Source organism: Xenopus tropicalis, chromosome 5, assembly GCF_000004195.4.
Source record: "Xenopus tropicalis strain Nigerian chromosome 5, UCB_Xtro_10.0, whole genome shotgun sequence".
Classification (NCBI taxonomy): Eukaryota; Metazoa; Chordata; class Amphibia; order Anura; family Pipidae; genus Xenopus; species Xenopus tropicalis.
Window position 1 is genome coordinate 126,247,033 of NC_030681.2, and position 19,823 is coordinate 126,266,855.

General features: G+C 37.5%; 1 protein-coding gene across 13 annotated transcripts in view; it reads left to right on the forward strand.

Annotated features, from left to right (window-relative positions):
* kif1a (kinesin family member 1A) overlaps positions 1–19,823 on the forward strand; it is a 106,682-nt gene that overhangs the window by 51,320 nt on the left and 35,539 nt on the right. For 9 of the 13 annotated variants that reach the window (XM_031902551.1, XM_031902556.1, XM_031902552.1 and 6 more), the window contains exons 17-33: positions 1,534–1,613; positions 1,802–1,908; positions 2,223–2,306; positions 3,499–3,679; positions 4,020–4,092; positions 4,608–4,701; positions 5,282–5,430; positions 5,636–5,814; positions 7,427–7,564; positions 10,142–10,369; positions 15,952–16,070; positions 16,660–16,745; positions 16,886–17,021; positions 17,525–17,690; positions 18,641–18,731; positions 19,333–19,451; positions 19,581–19,636. In XM_031902551.1, the coding sequence (XP_031758411.1) occupies positions 1,534–1,613; positions 1,802–1,908; positions 2,223–2,306; positions 3,499–3,679; positions 4,020–4,092; positions 4,608–4,701; positions 5,282–5,430; positions 5,636–5,814; positions 7,427–7,564; positions 10,142–10,369; positions 15,952–16,070; positions 16,660–16,745; positions 16,886–17,021; positions 17,525–17,690; positions 18,641–18,731; positions 19,333–19,451; positions 19,581–19,636 (2,086 nt within the window). The remainder of the gene's footprint in view (positions 1–1,533; positions 1,614–1,801; positions 1,909–2,222; positions 2,307–3,498; positions 3,680–4,019; positions 4,093–4,607; positions 4,702–5,281; positions 5,431–5,635; positions 5,815–7,426; positions 7,565–10,141; positions 10,370–15,951; positions 16,071–16,659; positions 16,746–16,885; positions 17,022–17,524; positions 17,691–18,640; positions 18,732–19,332; positions 19,452–19,580; positions 19,637–19,823) is intronic. The other 4 variants (XM_031902559.1, XM_031902560.1, XM_012971268.3 and 1 more) reach the window with 1 other exon arrangement.

Sequence of the window (19,823 nt, forward strand, 5' to 3'; positions counted from 1 at the left end):
GCACCGTCACTCTGTCTGCCTGTTCTGTCTTCAAACTTTTTCATGTTACCTTTGGGGCCTTATATCTTAAAAAGGATTCAGGAGTAAAGAAGTGCTGTCCCTTTGTTTACTGTATCAATACTTTTTCTTCTCTGCCATTTCCCAAGATGTATTCTATTAATGCTTGTTTTTTTTGGAATGTTTGCAAACTTGAATTGAGATTTTGTTTACTTTTGCTTGTATAAATGAGAGTAAAAATAGGCTGAGTTTGAAGAACAAAATACAAAAAAAACAAAAGAAACTTTGTATTAAGAATGAGGTTAGGTGGGAAAGAGAACCGGCTGGGGAAATAAACAGCTAAGGTGAACATTTTACAAAGGAGAGTAGTGGGCAGGTAGTTGGAAAAAGAAAGTGAGTACTAGTATGTTTAAAGAAAGGCTCACAGAAAGTTCCGAAACAGCTGGGACAGAAGTTGCAGGACATGACAGATAAAAAGTATACAAATGAGAAAAGGAGAAGTATAAAAATACTTGTCTACTACTCCTTTTAAATCCTTTTTTGTAGTAAAACAAAAGTATAATTCAGTCTTTTTAAGCACTTTAATAGTCCTATTTACTTATACTTCAAGTATTTTGAAAACTGGATCATTTTGTACCCAGTCTTTTTTTTACATAGGCACATAAGCACATATTCACATAGATATTTAGTATAGTTAGTAAAAAGTCAGGTGGCTTAAAACAATCAATAGAGTAGAAGTACAGCTACTTATAAAATGGTAGTATTTTCAGCTGATCACAGTATTGCATTATAATGATGTCTGTTGTATTTTGTATTGTTTTAACTACATTTTGTTTTGCATATGGGTCTATATATTATAAACATGGAGGTTTGAGTCTGTCTTGACAATCTGAAATTTCATCTCATTATGTGTTTGTATTTAGTCAATAAAAACCAAATCTGGATCTGAATATTATTGAAATAGTATAGGATTTTCATCTAGCGCATTTTTTCACCAGGCATTCTGCATTTTTTTAATTGAACCATGAAAAATATTCTCAAGAAAAACAAAAATAAAAAAATGCCATTGATGCAATTAGGGTAGGAAAAAATGCCCATAATGCATTTGGAGTAAGAAAAAAAAGCCCTTTGACCTTTAGAAGTTTTGCAAATTCTTCAGCGAAGTGAAATGGGACAGATTCGCTCATTGCTAATAGCTAATAGCACTATGTGTGTGAGAATTAAATAAGCCTATGCAACCATTTTTTTGGATTCTTTATTGTGGATGGATTTAATTATTTTTATTAGGAATAGTTAATCATTTATTTTAAAACTCTTGTGAGTTTTAGCTTATTGTAGGCTTATGCCACACTGATAAATTAGTAGCTGCTACTTGTTGTAATTTTCCAGTGGTACCTGCCTCCTGGCTGCTGTTTACTAGGTTCAAAAGCAAGCACCTATAGGTGCAAGTCTTTGGGTCCTCCTGAGAACATTAGCTCTTCTATAGTGCCTGAATTACCATTTCTCTAATCTTCATGCTGTTTTCTTTGTAAACAGACTCCTCACCTTGTAAATCTTAATGAAGATCCTCTAATGTCTGAGTGTCTATTATATTACATCAAAGATGGCATTACCAGGTAAGGATGTAAGCATGGCTACCTTACAGTTCATATCTAGACGGTAAAAAAAGGGCTAATTGTAAATGTTAGTCTATTCTCTTCTTCTGGAAGGTTTCTGCATGGAAATATATGTAATACATTTATCCAGGATTAATTTTTTATACAGTTTTACATTTTCTAATTTTGTAATAATTTTGTATTCACAGGGTTGGGCGTGAGGATGCAACAATGAGACAAGACATTGTGCTGAGTGGCCACTTTATTCGTGATGAGCATTGTATTTTCCGGAGTGATGTATTGGCTTGCGGATCAGGTATTATTGCACTGACTTGGGATCTGTTTGTTAATGTTGTACAATACAGGGAAACCCAAGAGACGCTCACACATGGTCCTATACATTTAGCGTGGTTTAAAAGATGCCTAGATCTAAGTGACAGTATGTCCAGCTTATCTGAGCTGCATGCAGTTACTATGATCTTACAAAAACATTCATGTATCAAATACTGTACTATAACATTTAAAGGTAGTACGCATGTGCACATGTACTTTTATTCAGTTTTCCCAGAAACTGTAGCGGGTTTATATTATGAAACACTCAGTACAAACCTATGTTATTTTTTCTTACAGTGGTGGTAACTCTTGAGCCCTGTGATGGAGCTGACACATATGTAAATGGCAAGAAGCTGACAGATCCTTGTATTCTGAGATCCGGTAAGATATTTCCATATGCAATCAGTAAACAATATTACCATCATTCAATTTTTATAGAATGACAAGTCAGTAAGAATGGGTGGGGTTTCTCTAAGAGATTAAAATAAACACTTCAAAAAGATATGTTTGAAATAACTTTAAAAATATGCAGGTGAAGTGGCAAGAAATGCAGTATGTGCCCTACTGACTTGATACACCATATACAATATTTCAAAATGATTAACAGTGAGGGTTGTATAGTTGTTGCTCAGATGGATGCTGTGACAGGTAGGCTTGGATGAGATGCACCATGGTTATTAGAGTAAGAACTGGAGCCAAGGATAAGAATGTTAGGCTGAGATATACAACCATTGGTGGGTTGTGAAAATAAAAAATGGGGATGGACAGTGAGATTACAGGTTGGTTTAAACTCTTAATGGAAGTTCATTTGGTGTGATGGCATTAGAAAAGGTCAGATTTTCATATTCCGAAAATTCCAAAGGGGAGAACTAGCACTGTGCATTAACTGGTTAGTGAAAGTGCCATAAACATTGAAAGCCCATGGACTCCATTCATGGAATGCATAGCATATAACAGCATGTAGTGTAAATGCATAAGTGTGTTATAGGCAAATGCTTACAGGTTTGTAGGATAACATCCCAGCTTGATAGCTCATGTAAAATGCTTTAATTTCTGCCAGTTCGTGTGCTCCTTGCTTAACTTTTGTTCCTACTGCATGGCAGATCTGCTATTAAGGGATCCCTGGATCATAGCCCTTGCCCATGTTTGAGCTAATCCCAAGAGATAGTTTGCAATGTCATTTTATAAGTGTTTAAATGGAAGCTACAGGAACAGACGTTTTACCTGTTTATTAACAGAGAACATTGCATTAATGTTATTTTGCTGTTTCCTTGCAAAGTTACTCAGAAATCACCTTGTTTCACTTTTGTGGTTCTCTATAGCTCCCAACATGGAAAGCGCAAACATTTTTAAATACCATTTTAGTGTTTAGAGAAACTACAGATTGAATCATCCTGTTATACACATGGATGCATTTACCTCTATATTGGACCTTGTACTCTCATTGAATTGTGGTGGTTTTGAAAATTTCTGGGCCAGTTTCAATATTGATAGAGGTCATTGTCTGAAATGGTTTACTGTAAGAAATGACTAGCGTACACTTTACACCATGCACAAATCTTTTGGCTTCCAGGAAACAGAATTATTATGGGCAAGAGTCACGTATTCCGCTTCAACCACCCTGAGCAAGCGCGCCAGGAAAGGGAACGCACGCCCTGTGCCGAAACCCCATCTGAACCTGTGGACTGGGCATTTGCTCAGAGAGAGCTCCTGGAGAAGCAAGGAATTGATATGAAACAAGAGATGGATCAGAGGTGAATATCATAAAAGTGAAGGCAACATAGCACATGTCTAACACTAGAGCTTCATGCCCGGGTTTGGTCAGTTTCAACCTTACTCTCAAATGTCTGTCAGTTTTTTGTGTCTCAGAAGGAGGAATGTGTTTACAGTTATCTTAATTGGCAGCAGATACATTCTATAAACTGTTTTTTTGTTGGGTTTTTTTAAACAAACTGGGAGCCCATAATCACTGCAAACTTGCCACATAAGCAAGTCTTACCAATTAATGACTTACTACTGTAGTTTGAGCATAATGGGGAAGACGAAGCTCATAATTTCTGTTTCTAATATCAGGTTTTATCTTCATTATCCCAGGCTCCAAGAACTGGAAGATCAATACAGAAAAGAACGTGAAGAAGCAAATTACCTTCTGGAACAGCAGCGACTGGTGAGTGAGTGATATCACAGTAACTAGACAAACGTATTACTAGAAGGTTACACAATGTGGGAGAAGATGGATTTCACATTGTAATTCACATGTAGATGGTTCCCTAAATAGCTTTTGCCCAATGTTTCTGTGATCCCAAGTGCAACTCATTACCTGAGCCCCCCTTTACTGTGCTTCATGTTTACCCATCATTGCTAAATCTGTGATATTTAACCCACGACTAATAGTGAAGAAAGTTTGTTGAATTAATAAAATCTGGCAAGCTGATACTAATTTTGGTACCCCCAAACATTACTGAGTAATTCACACATAACCTACTGCAGCCTGGCCCACTTACCTTAACTCACTGGGCCCTGTCTTAACTCACTGGGCCCTGTGTTTATTTCTATGGGCACATCTTTAGGGCTGGCCTATATAGAAAGGAAAATGCTGAGGAAAAATGATGGAAAGCAGATGGTAGCCAAATACAATCCCCAAAAGTACTGCACCGAGACACTTTAAGTCTTATTTTACAGGACTATGAAAGCAGACTGGAAGCATTACAGAGGCAGATGGATTCTAGATATTTTACCGAAGTGAACGAGGAAGAAGAAGAACCTGAAGATGAAGGTATAGTGGTATTTTTAAAGACTTTAGAACGGAGATTTGAAAGGAAAACTGCACCTTCAGAATGAATACTTAACCAATAGATCATTTATATCACAATAAGTAATACTAATAGGAAAGTGTATTTTTATTAAAATTATTTATGAATGAAGCAGTGTTTTACATATGGGATGTGTATGCAATATATTTTTATAGTTAACTTCAATGGGCAGGGGTATAGTTTTCCTTTAAGACTTTTTAGTTGTACGCCCCCATTGCTGTTCAGCATTTGAAAAGACCCTCCAAACAAAGTCACAAATATACAGATTTATCTAGATAACTCTATGGCTTTCTTTGCTTTGGACCCACAATTCAGCCTTGCTTAATTAGCATGCTTGGGGTAATGCATTACATGTCGACATCAGTATTCTGGCCTACTAGACGTCTCTATGCTTTTTCAGGTAACTGTTGCCTGTTAGTCTCAAAGCACCCCAGACATCCACATGTGCCATTGTGCCATTGCCCTTAATGGGTGAAATATACATTAAATGGAGGGAAGAGTTTCCTTGTAATCATTTAAAGTTATGATTTTATTCCTTTCCAGTTCAGTGGACTGAACAGGAATATGATCTGGCACTCTGGGCTTTTCGGAAGTGGAAGTGGTACCAGTTTACATCACTCCGAGATCAACTTTGGGGAAATGCCATCTTCCTTAAAGAAGCCAATGCTATCAGTGTGGAATTGAAGAAAAAGGTAACGTGCATAGCAGAACATGTACAGCAAGTTAGGGTGTTGTCATTCTATTAGTCATATCAATACAAGAGAAAAAAAAAAGGTATAAAAGATACATCCCACATGGCATAAAATTTAGATCGGCTGGAATCTAAAGGTTAAAATGTAAAACCCATTAAATTATATATTTGTCTTCTTAATCTATTTATAATCATTTTCTTCACAGGTACAGTTCCAGTTTGTTCTGCTGACAGACACTTTGTATTCTCCTCTCCCTCCGGACCTGCTGCCGCCTGATGCCCATACTGAACGAGAGAAACGTCCTTTCCCAAGAACCATTGTAGCTGTGGAGGTTCAGGATCAGAAAAATGGTGCAACTCACTACTGGACCTTAGAAAAACTCAGGTGACAAAATAAAAAATACAAAGAAAAAAAAGGACCTTATAAAAATCAGCATTTTGTTTTGACTTACAGAACAAATCATTCAATACTAAACTGGCACTTACAACACTGCTTTCTAATTTTTTTAATAGTTTTTTTTATGTCTACCTCCTCCCAACCCCTATTCTTAGTTGATGTGCATCAAGGCTTCATCTGAGGGCCCCTGCTCTTTTCATTCCACACCATCTACCTGTAAAAAAAAAATTTCATGAAAACATCTTCTCTCAACAATGTCTCTCCATCTTTGCTATGCCCTGAAATTTTGAAAAGAGCAAACATATTTTTTTATTTTTGAAATTTGATGTGGGGCTAGACATAATCTTAGTTTCCCAGGTGCCCTCAGTCATGTAAACTTCAGTCACTCTTTACTGCTGCAATGCAGTTTGGAGTGATATAACCCCTCCCCCCAGCAGCTGATCAGCAGAACAATGGGAAGGTAGCAAGATAACAGCTCCTCCACACCTGCATTACTAAAAATGCTCCCTTCCCCCACCTAGTGGTAGATATCAGAATATCACTCAATAATAAAAGTCTCCTAGGCCAGCTCAGTCAAGCCATGGCTCTTTCAGTCAGATTAAAGGAACAGTAACACCAAAAAATGAAAGAGCTTTAAAGTAATAAAAATATAATGCACTGTGGCCCTGCACTGGTAAAAGTGGTGTATTTGCTACAGTAACACTACTATAATTTATATAATAAGCTGCTGTGTAGCCACGGGGGCGGCCATTCAAGCTGGAAAAAAGGAGAAAAGGCACAGGTTACATAGCAGATAACAGATAAGTTCTGTAGAATACAATGGTGTTTTATCTGTTATCTGCTATGTGCCTGTGCCTTTTCTCCTTTGAATGGCTGCCTCCATGGCTACATAGCAGCTTATTTATATAAATTATAGTAGACTTTCTGAAGTAAACACACAACTTTTACCAGTGCAGGGCAGCAGCACATTATATTTTAGTTACTTTTATACACTTTCATTTTTTGGTGTTACTGTTCCTTTAAGTAGAAGAAGCAATAGCTTATCTGAAAGCAGTTCTATTGTGCTGGCTCTTTTAGAAAGTTTAGAATCAGGCACAATGCTCTGAGATGGCTGCCTACAAATGCATATGCTTTCTTGCCTTCTAATATTCTTAGAATAGTATTCAGACCATTAATTTTGATATTCAGTGTCTTGAACAATGGGACTCCTAATTACAGCTTAGCTCTGGACTCAAAATGCACTCCATATTACTCCAGAAATCTGCTTCTGTCACTCGTTCCCTCTGATAAACTTTCACAGCTCCCTGATTTTTCACAAGCTTCTGCCAGGCTCTTCAATACCTTGCTATAACCTATAGGATTTTCCCCATTCTCTCCACACTGCCAAATGCACCCTAAAATCCAACTATGTCATACACTCCAGATTATCTGATCAATATACCATCACGAATAAACACCAGTTCTTTTCAAAAACCTTGTGTATCAATTATGTATCAATCTATTCCTTTTATTTAATAAAACAGTAATTGTTCAGTTTACTAATAAATATGGGCACTTATTTTAAAGTCATTGTAACTTTCCTTTTCTACCCAAATGACAGGCAACGTCTGGACATGATGAGGGAGATGTATGACCGGGCTGCAGAGCTTCCTTCTGGTCTGACTGAGGACTGTGATAATGTGGTGACTGGAGGAGATCCATTTTATGACCGATTCCCTTGGTTCCGACTGGTGGGCAGGTAGGTTCCTGTCTCACTGCACCAGGTTTTAACTATGTTTATTCTCTAATATGGATGGTGTTTGGGTACTTTAAGAAGAATTGATACACATATATATGATGTACATATGAGGGCAAGAAATATATATGTCCTCTTTTAAGCAAACTCTTTTACTCACACACACCAAATCTACAGTTAAATATAGTTGGAGACATTACCACTGCATTCAGAGGAGTGAGCAAGTCATATACAGCTAAACTTATTACTGCCCTCAGATATAATAATAATCATACTTATCTCTTATCTCGCTTGGTTGACAGTCCACCCTCAAGATGATAACTTAAACTAACATCATCCTATACAGTCAGAGTTCCTGAGTTCAACAGCATAGAAAGGGCTGCAATATCCCCATTCCTGCCCTACATATATCACAATAAACATTAGTGAAGGCTTATTTTGTATTTAGACATCTAAACCTAAAATTTTATTTATTGTCATTTCCTAGGGGGTAACATGCTTGAGTCCACATTTGTTCCTATGGCAAATTTACCAGGTGTTCTTAATCCCAAGAATTTATACATATTTTATGGTTGATACTCAGTCAAATCCCTCATTCCCATTGCAACATATTAATCTATAAACACAACATCTGACTGTTAATACACTGGCACAAGCCCCCAGCAATCCCTGGAGGAGGATGAGGAGCCTATGCTGGTGATAATGTTTGTATTTGTAATTAGCCTTTGTTATTTTTCTGTATCTACATCATCTCCCTAACTCCTTCACCTCTGTTTTTGTTTTTCCCTTTCTCTCGTAGTTTTACATTCATATTTTTTTTCTGGGAACTATGTACTGGGCTGGCAGACTTTTCCTTCACTAATTCTGTAGTTGGGTCCACATGCAATAAGGAGTTGTTGTACTTTGGCAATAAATAAACCCAAATTGGGCATCAGTGTAGTGTTTATTGTATGGGGTATGTACATTTTAGCTGTATGTAAATAATGTTACAAAGTGATGGTGCAGCACTAAACAACCATATTGTGGGTTACAAATGTAGGACTTGATCTGAGCAGTTTAACCTGGTAGAAATGTATGTGTTTGTATTTGCAAAATTAATCTATAGTAACAAGGTGTTTAACAAATATTGGGTCAGATTCAGTTCAGTGAAAAAAAGGTTTATCGTATGAAAACGCATTGATGAGATTCAGTTTGAGATGCAATTCAATTCAGAAAAACTTATCTCAAAGTTTATCACGTGAAAACTCTATTTCTATGGGAAAAAAACTGGAACTGAATTTGAACAAAAATTTGCATGGTTTTCACATGATAAACCACGAGATACATTTTTTCTCATTAAATTGAACCTGGCCCATTATTCATAGAGAATGGTGTTTTTAACCTGTGACTTAACATCTTGTGCCCAAGTGAAACTCACAGCATTCAAGTGACATTCATTGTATGTTTTTGGGATGCTGGTGTTTGTAGTTCAAAAACAGCTAAAGGGTCATATATTTAAGATCATCGATACTGGGTGTTACATATCTAAAGCAAAAGTCTCAAAACCAAAAAATGAGAGGGTAAGCCTCACTTAAGGGATTGTGGATAAAGCCCAGACCTGCATGGCACAACTGAAGCACTACTAATGGTTCCTGTTTCTTGGGCAGTAGTTTTTCTAGACTGTCTGAAAGCTTAAAAATGGCTTGTTAAATGGAGAATGTTTTGGTAAAAATCCTACACTTGCCCTTCTACAGACAGTTGTTTTTGAACTTGTATTGATCGGCAAGATAGTGGAACATGGCCTCTGATGTGTAGTAACCAAAATGAGGAACCAGTGATTCTGGATGCAGAGCTGTCCAAAAGGGCCTCAGTTCCTTTAGTGATGGCTGTCTACTCATTTTTGTTTTTGTGGTAATCCTATGTATAAAGCAGAAGGTACAGGAATACCTTCTATTTAAAGATGGCTTTTATTCTATTTAATTTTGACAGGAGGGCTTTTTTGACTCCCCTTACCACCTCACACTTAACTTACCAGGTTATCCATCTGATATAGATATACAGTTATTTGCTGCATCTATTAAGTACAACCAGGTAAACTGAATGCAGCAAATCTAATAAATACCATTTTAATTTTTCTTCAGTTATTGATTCGTTTCTTCCTCACTCCAAAACTGGGCATTAATATTTAATCTGTTGAATTTTGGAGACCAAAATACCCCTTACATTGCTTTAGTGGCCATTGTTAGTGTCCCTTGCACAATCTTGTGTCTCTATAGCCTTAGTCCTTTTACCCATTTAAGGCCAAATCTGCATATTTTTGGTTTCACATTTCGTAAACCTTTTACGTATAACACATTTAAACCTCTAATAACATATTTATACTACTAATAACATATTTATACTACTATTTATACAATCGCTGATGTCCCTCACTGATTCTTGCTTTACATTAGAACATAAAACCCTCTCTATGCTCACATTTTATTCTTGCCCTTGGATTATCTCCGGCCCATTTTTGAATTCCACTGGGTCAAGTCCTAGTGTGGGATTAACCATTTCTGTTTTATACTAATCTCCTGCCTCCCCCCTTTCTGATCTCAGCTCTCCCCTATTCACCACATGCATGAGCGAGAGCATGGCCGAAATTACTCCCTCCCCCACTCTATCGAGCCCCGGCTCCGAAGGCCCGGAGCCGGCCTCCCAGCTTGAAGAGGAGGATATTTTTCAGGATGATGAGGAAGAGGATGATGGACCTCAGGAGCATCCCTGCTGTGCTGTCAGATCAGACCCGTTTCACGACCGATCCCCCCTGTTCAGTGTAGTGGGAAGGTTCGTCAGGTCTGCCCAGAGCATGCTGGGAAGCAACCAGCTCTTTCAGGGCACTGTCCCTCCCAGTTATTAGCATTTCTGCAAATACAATATGATCACACATCATCGTTACAAGTTGACCTTCAATGCACAGTATCTTGTAGGTGTCCTAAAATAAAAATGACAAATTTTAAGTACTGCTAGGCCAGAAGGCACGTTCTGGTCCTTTTTCATGGTTAACAACAGTCATCTAAATAGTGTTATGTATTGCAGTTTATTTGATATTTATTTGCTGCATTTTTTTGTTGCCTGGACTTCATTCCCTGGGTATAAACTAGTCTAAACTTGGTATATAGTTTGTTAGAGCTCTTTAGGACCATGATCCTTGGATAATTACTTCTAAAGCCAAAGCATGATCCTTGGATAGTTACTTCTAAAGCCAAAACAAACTTGATGCCAGGCCTAGGATGATTGTTGGAATAAAAAGACAGAGGCACACAGATTCATGGTTGCTTCTGACAGAACCCTTTATATTTATTTACCAAACGCAAAGAAAATTGCACAAGCTTTTGAGGAGGACCACTTTCTCCAGTGTATCATTTCTAAAAGCATGTGTAATCTTCCTGGCACTAAGCTAATAAAACACATGGGGCTCTGTTTGGGCCACCAAGATAGTGTGCCTCTGTCTTTTTTGTGCTGCAGTGAACTTCAGCTTGGAGAGGCTTTTGGACCAATGATTTGGGGTGAATGTTACACTGTGCACAAGAAAGCTTTAGATTATTGAAGGGGGCTGTGAAAGAGAGGTGTTCACTGGTAATATGCTAAGGCCTGCTATCTTTATACCTAATAATAGATATTATTTATATATATGTACAGTATATCCAAAACATGATCTCCACTCTTTCTTATACATACTGTAATCGTGATCCCAGCTGTTAAAGACAATTAAAAGGGAGGCTATTCTTAAAAAGTGCATTCCCTACTACTTTTTTTTTTCCTGTCCACTATGTGACCCAAATTCTTTATTATATTTGTCCCACAAACTCTGAATATGAACTCTGCTTAATATATGGATACATAAGTATTAGTAGGTTGGTGTATACTTTTAATTGCATTACAATCAGGGTTTTTTTTTTTTTTTTATAAATGAGCAATACATTGATTTAGCTACTTGTTATTAAAAGATTAATATAGCATTTACAGTGTATCAGAAAATATACAGTAACTGGATAGGAATATTACATTTATAAAATTCCTGTTATGTTTCACTAGTACTGGTAAGATATTGCTTGCCAGTATGTTTTGTCATGGCATAAAGCTGTGCTCACCAACCCCTTGGATGTTGCTCCCAGTGGCCTCAAAGCAGGTGCCCATTTTTGAAATCCTGGCTTGGAGGCAAGTTTTGGAGGCATAAAGACTATGTATACTGCCAAACAGAGCCTCTAGTAGGCTGCCAGTCCACATTGGGCTACCAAATAGCCAATCACAACCTTTATTAGTCACCCCCTAAGAACTTTTTTCATGTTTGTGTTGCTCCCCAAATGCTTTTTTATTTAAATGTTCACAAGTCAAAAAGGTTGGGGACCCCTGGCATAAAGTATTTGTAGCTTTGCCGTCAACCTGATTCAGTGACATGTTTGTGCTAATGCTTAAAAACTGTGATTGTAATCACAGACTATTTATTACATCTCTACAAACCTAGGGAAAGCCCACAAGCTAAATCCAGTTTAGTAGACAATAGCATGTCCAACTTTCAATTATCAGTGTTTTGTGCCCTTATGCAGTTATGCAGTTGGCACTTGCTTTGGAGCATGAGGTGGAAATACCAGTATGGAATCCTATACTTAATATTTGCCCCAACCAGGTATGAAGCAGCTCCCTTTGTGTGCTGACCTTATCGACACTCACTGTTGTGCTAGCTAAATCATGTGTAATTGGGGGGCATGTAAGTATTCACCAATGGCTACATTGCCAAATATATTTTGCATCTGACTGTAGTGTGTACAGTTATGATGCATCTCTGGGAAAGAATGTCCATTCTGAGAAAAAAATATGATGTATAGCACTTTGCACTATTTAATAATTCATACGCAAGTCTGATAGAGTCTGATGGCTACATTATGTGTTTAAGAAGTTCCACTGCAGTCAATAACAAGATCTGTCTTTCTTGAATATCAGTTTTGTAAATGTTCTGTAGAACAAAGCTATTCAGAAGAAGCTTTCAATCATCTTATACAATCAGAAGGAAATCAGTCATAAGAAGAATGAAGGCACAGGTGCTTTTACACTTTTTTCCTAGAACACAGAGTATATTGTTGAGGAAGAAACTGTTGGCACATACACATAACAAATACTGCTGAAAGTAATAAGTAATCCCAGAGCATAAGCCTTTAAAGACTAGACATGGTAGGTTTTGGCTTATGATGCATTCTTTATATGTAATATAATAATATAATAAATATATATAATACACAAAAAAATGAATAACCTGCAAAATATAGCCTTTTAATATACAAGAGCCATAAACAGTCTGTAAATGATATCCTAATAAATAGTGCTTGGTGTCATCATTTATAATAGGTGCTTAGTGATGTCATATCCTCGTTAATATCAGAGCTTTACAATGCATTTTCACCCCACTAACTCATTGAAACTTGTCCATCATAAGAATAATGGAACCCCCATTATCTACATGCAACTATTATTAATGTCAACTAAAGCTATATAGGAGCTGTATTTTTGAGCATTATTCATGGGGAATCCCAGCATTGCATGTTATCCTAGGGACATCATGTTTGGAGAAATGTGACATTGTGTAGTTTAAGCACTGTAACATTATCTTGCATGGTTTTAGGCCTAATATATTTTAAAGTATAGTGAAATTAATATTTCACACAGTTTTAGGTTAAAGTAGTGATCTTATGGCGATAAAGAGGCTTTGGAAAAGCTTATAAGAGCTCTAAATAGAAAACTGATGGACCATTGGGCAAGTAGAAAACTCTTTTTAGAACTTGCTGCAGCCTAAAAAACACAGTGTGAGAGGGCAATATTACAACCGACCATTTCATAAACAGTCATTTTATTTTTATAGATTGATCATTTTATGACACAGGTTGATGAATTAGTGCAAATCTGAAGTATGGGTATAAGGGTCCATATAAATTAACAGATCATTCTGTGGTGTTAAAATATTCTCTTGTTGCCCTTGCTCATTAGAATTTCTGTATGTGCAGATGACCAATACAGTGTTATTTTGGTCTGTATGAAAGGCATTTCATAATCCCCAAATTTTACCTTTAATTACCGTATTTTTCGCCGTATAAGACACACTTTTTCTTCCCCAAAACTGGGGGGGAAAAGTTGGTGCGTCTTATACGGCGAACTGAGTCTTCCTCTATGTGCCGCGGCTCTCTGCTACATCCTCGCTTTTATAAGGTTGCGCCCGTGCGTACTGACGTCACACGCACAGTGCGCAAGCTTATAAAAGCACAGAAGCAGCTGGGAGCCGCGGCACAGAGAGGAAGACATCACGGGAGCCGGAGGCCGCTGGGGGGGAGGTTAGGGGGGAAATGGAAGGTGCTTGGGGGCCCTGGGGGAAGCTGAAGAATGCTGGGGGTGCCGTGGGGGAGCTGGAGGATGCTTGGAGGACCTGGGGGACGCTGAAGGATACTTGGGGGGGGGGGCCCTGGGGGAAGCTGAAGGATACTTGGGGGGGGCCTGGGGGAAGCTGAAGGATACTTGGGGGGGCCCTGGGGGAAGCTGAAAGATACTTGGGGGGGGGCCTGGGGGAAGCTGAAGGATACTTGGGGGGGCCCTGGGGGAAGTTGAAGGATGCTTGGGGGGGGCCCTGGGGAAGCCTTATTATGTGCGAGCCCAGAGACAATATACAGTTGATATAAAATATTTTACTACAGTATTTGGTTCAGAATCTTTTTTTTCTAGATTTTCCTCCTTTAAAATTGGGTGTGTCTTATATTCCGGAGTGTCTTATAGGGCGAAAAATACGGTAACTGGCACACCAAGGCACAAGGCTTTCCTGCATGTAACAAGGCTTTTCGGGTCTTTTTTCCTGTTTGAACTGGTTTGAGTCTATGTCCTTTTTGTCCTTTTGTTATAATGTCTTTTTCAGAGTAAAATGTTTTACTATATTACTAAGCCATTAAAATATAATATTGGGTAAAGGTGACATATTGTGTTAGGCAATGGAAAAGCAATCAGCTTGAAAAGGAAATGGAAATGTTCTGGAAGCTTGCTGTAATTTTTACCTCAGATAAAAATAATCAGTGTCACTTTTGTTATGATATATATGCAAAGTGTAACCCTGCAATTACCATTCCTTTTTATCCCGTCCACTTGATTACATTTCTGTAATTTCTCTAAATATGTAGGCACAGAAACATTATTGTACTGATAAAAATGTGATGTTATATTATCTAATTCCAGTGATTATTTATGGGCCAAAATAGGGCATATAATCATTGGAAGTTATTTATGAATATCCCATTGCTAATTCCACAGTTGTTGGGATTCTGTAGGCATCTCTGCCACTGTTTTTGCAGCAAATGTGGGATCCTAGTCAAGCCTCAAGGTGTGTTCTGGTTCAGTAGTGCTTAGAATGTTTTTTTTGGTTTACTAAGAACATCGCAAAGAATTAGCAGAGGTCAACACAAACTATATAGTAGCTGCATTTTTGGTCTTATTCATGGGGATTCCCCATTACTCAGTAGAACGAAAGAGCTGGCTACTTCTCGTATCTCTCTGTTTCTCTATGCCGTGTTCTATTTTAATTTGGTTTGTTTCAGGTTTTGGCCGGCACACCCATAAACCTTTTTGCTCTGCTGCTGGCCCTTGATCCCAACAGAACACTGGGGTCTAGTTGGCCCCTCCTCACTGCCTCCAACCCTGCCTCACCTTCACAACCTCTCCATTTGTCTCTCACTTGTCCCAATTTGTCTAACCATCCCATTTTCCCTAATTCCTTGCTGCGACTACCCGGATCACTTCTCAGTTGCCATTGGCTGTCCACCCCGTCGATGTTTAATTTGGCTTATCAGTTCTTGTTGTGGTGTGAGCTGTGCTCCTCTACTCTGATAACTGTCATATTTGTGAAGCTTGACCTGTTCTTTTTTTTGTTCTTTTCCTCCCTCTGTTTGTCTTTGTTTCCTTCTTTTCACCAATCATTGTCCATTTGTCACCCCACATTTCACTTAATCAATACAACATAATCATTTTTATCTTTATTATTCTATTATTTTATTATTATTATTCTTACATCCAATACATTTCAATTTCTCTCATTATTCCTTAATAAAACATATTACCCTGTAACCCTGTAACTGATCTTTTTGTTCATAATCTCATCTACATGTTACATTACATTATACCTTTCTTTGTTCATAACACTCTCTTTTCTGTTCTACAACACTTAATTTTACAACTAATTTTACTTAAACATGTCCATTTTTAAAATGTATTCTGCACTCTTATCCCATCTTTCTGCTTTTGTCAACTATTTATATTCTCTACCATATACTTCATTACTTTTTACCTTTCCTCTTCTCTGTTGATTTCTCGTCCCCTGTAACACCTCTCCCACTCTGCAGGGCTTTTGTGTACCTGAGTAATTTGCTGTACTCTGTCCCTTTGGTTCATCGAGTCGCCATTGTCAGTGAGAAAGGAGAAGTGAAAGGATTTCTTCGTGTTGCTGTTCAGGCCATATCAGGTAAGGATGGATTTAGCTCCAGTGCTAAATAGTTAAGTGTGTTGGGGGGGTGAAGGCAGACAGGCGTCTGGAACAGCCCTGGTTCTGCTAACCCATAGCAACCAGTTAGACTGCTATATGCTATTTAACAATTGGTTGCTCGAGGTTTCTTGCGTACTTTGCAACTTTTAATACACCTTACCTTCATCAAACTAGATGAGTTTTTAAAGTTATTTTGTATAAATCCATCTTTTATCTGATCTTTTTATCTCTGTTGAATTTATCCATCTTTTATCTGATACCTCTCCCTTTTTTATGTTGAGTAGAACCCCAAACTGACCATACTATGACTAGACCTCTGTGAATTTGCTCTATAGGGTTAGTTTGATGAGAACATGTGTCCAAACTGACTTCCACATTACAAACTGATTTTAGTTGATTTTTCAGGATTATTTTTCTAATATTACACTTATTTTATATTACCATGGGCAAAGGACAGGGTGATAGTTGACAAATTCAGCCAGTCAGCAGAAATTATACTGCATGCCTCATTTCTGTAGAATTATCTCTAAATTAATTTGTTAATGACTTGGGGTTGTATATATTTTAGCTGACGAGGAAGCTCCTGATTATGGTTCTGGAGTCCGGCAGTCTGGCACAGCTAAAATATCCTTTGATGATCAACATTTTCAAAAGGTGAGAAAAAACAGTGCAGCCATTTTTCATGACTGTCCTCCTTTAACGCTGTATATTAAAAATTGCTTCTTCAAATTTTCTACCTCCTGTGCAAAATGCATAACTCCCGTATCTCTATTTGATACCCAATTATGCTGAAGTTCCAGGCTGAAACCTGCCCAGGAATGACACGCTCAGGCACTTCACAAGAAGAGCTTCGAATTGTTGAGGGAGGACAAGGACAAAACCCGGACTCGTGTCCTTCTGCTGACGAAGTGAACAACAATACCTGTGCAGGTAAATGGCCCAGTTATTCAAAATACGTGGCAGAATAAAAGAGATGGCTAAATAGGGATCTTATTATCCAAGGAAATATACAAAAATGTAAATACACAAAATGCTGACGTTTACCATCAAATGTATTAAGTTTACATTGTAAAATCTATTTTGATCTGAGCTAGACTAATTCTGGAGAAGGAGCTTCAAAGTGCAATGTGCCATCAAGGGTGTTGTAGAGGAAAAAAGTAAAAGGCTTTAAGAAAAGTTTGATACAGTAAAACTATTAAGTAATCAAAAAAATGAAAGCAACTGACATTAGTAGTTTTTATAGTAGTTTATTGTAGTGTAAAAAAATGGTTTTCATCTTTTCCTAGTTTTCCAGTAGTGGATGAATACCTTGCGACAGCTGAACTTTATTTCTGCTGTTTATTTCAGCTACTGATAAGCAGTTAAAGAGCCTTAGTCAAAAAAGAATGCCTCATGGGTAGTTTGACAAGTAAAACGTCTGATTTCTCCTTCAGCTTCTCTGCAGTCTTCCTTGTTGGATAGTCCTACCAAGCCACCCTTTGACCTCTCAGACACTATGGGCCACCCTCTGAAACTGGGCAGCATCTTCACATTCAGAGTGACTGTCTTGCAGGCATCGAGTATACCTCCAGAATATGCTGACATATTCTGCCAATTCAAGTCAGTTCTGTGACATACTTTGTTGATTTCAGTACTGTTTGCATATTGTCATTAGCCCACCATCACAATTTCACACAACCAGATTGTTTAACATGTTCTAGGATAATTTAAATGAATGTAGTAGATTTAGAACCAGTCTAAATGGCAGAAGATGATTTGGGAATTAATTTCCCACTTGCCATTTATCTACATTTTTGTTACTATGTTAGACATGTACCCGAATGATAAAACTCTATGGATTTGGAAGCATTCGGAATCCCAGAAATCTATACATGAGATTGTTTACATTTTCTAGGATAATTTAAATGAATGTAGTAGATTTAGAACCAGTCTAAATGGCAGAAGATGATTTGGGAATTAATTGTTATTCAAATGCAATACCAAACTGCAATACCAAACAAAATGTTTTGTTGCATTCATACTATAGATTTATATTTTCTGTTTTTTTCAAAAAGATAAGAAAGAATCTTCAACATGTCTTTTTAATTATATATGTGTGTGTGTGTTTAAGGGAAGCCCCACACGCCCTAAATTATAGTGCAGAACTGTAAATTATTGTATCCAACACAGAAACGTCGAGTAATAAACCTTTCTATTTTTGCATTTGTGCTGTCCTTGTTCCAGTGCATTTTTTTGTACCAGCACCCAGGTTTTGTTGCTACAAATAGTGTGCACGCTATGGACTATTTTATATAAATGTATGTATATAAAATAAAAGTTATAAAAAAATAAGTTATTAATTTATAATAATAAAGTAAAAGTTTCGCTTTATTTACCATGATGGGAGTGTTGCTACAGTAGTTTAAATATAATTGACAGTCAGTCGATGCACCTCAGATTAATAGTGCAGATAGATAGATAATAGATAGGTAGATGAATACATAAAAGATAAATAGATTGCTGCAGTGCCAACCAAGAAAGTTCTTATTTGTGTCTACATTTTGTTACAGTTTTATTCATCGCCATGATGAGGCCTTTTCAACTGAACCATTAAAAAACACAGGCCGAGGGCCACCACTGGGCTTCTACCATGTGCAAAATGTAAGTACTTATAACTAACTGAAAGCTCATCACACTGTATTATGACATGGCTTTTCCAAACTTCCTTCCATTAAGTTGTGAAAAAGTGTAAGTACTGTCAGATTTCCCCATGATTAAGGTGGTCAGCCTTTTTCAACAGCAGGCTGTTCCCTTGATCTGGCATAGATCTGCTGGGTATCCATGTCTGGTGGGAGAACATGTGATGATCATGTATCTATGTAGCTCACAAAACAAGATACAAAAGAGTATTTAGGGTATAAGTAATACCATAAACCATTTGGGGTCAACTTTTACTTCTTTGTACTCCACAACTGCAGACCTAGAGAATCGTAAGAATTCAAGGCACACTGGGGGTAATGGTTAAAAAGGTTCATAATTTCCTACTGGTTTAGAAAGTCACTGCAACCCATTAGCAGTTAGCATTTACTGTCCTGTATATAGGAATAGATAGCTGGGAGGACCAATGCTCCTCCTGTTCAGAGCATTTTCATTTATTTGAGAGGTATAATTTGGTCACTACATTCATTTCTGTTCCAGCAAATAAACCTCTAGGTATTTCTTTATTCAATTCTTTCTAGATAATAAACATTTTTTCCCCCAGATTGCTGTGGAGGTCACTCAGTCATTTGTGGAATATGTGAAGAGTCAGCCAATTGTCTTTGAGGTGTTTGGACATTATCAGCAGCATCCTTTCCCTCCTCTGTGCAAAGATGTTCTAAGGTAACACAAAGACAGACATATTACAGGTTACTGGGTGTGCAGGGAGGCTGCTGAATTAGTATATATATATATATACACATCACCCTAAAGACATCTCTAACCTTGACACTGATTAATTTCTCTTCACAGCCCTCTGCGCTCTTCCAGACGCCTGCTTCCAAGGGTCATGCCTCTGTCTAAACCAGGTAAAGTCTGGCAGTTGTACAACATTAACACTTGTACATATATTACATTGAATAAAAAATGTCTGTACGTGAAAGTGTTGCTTATACTGCAATATTTACCATGAACACTATGTCACTAATCTTTTGTTTAAATAACAAAATATGTTGCTTTTAACATTTTTACCTGATACCTAATCACCTAATAGGA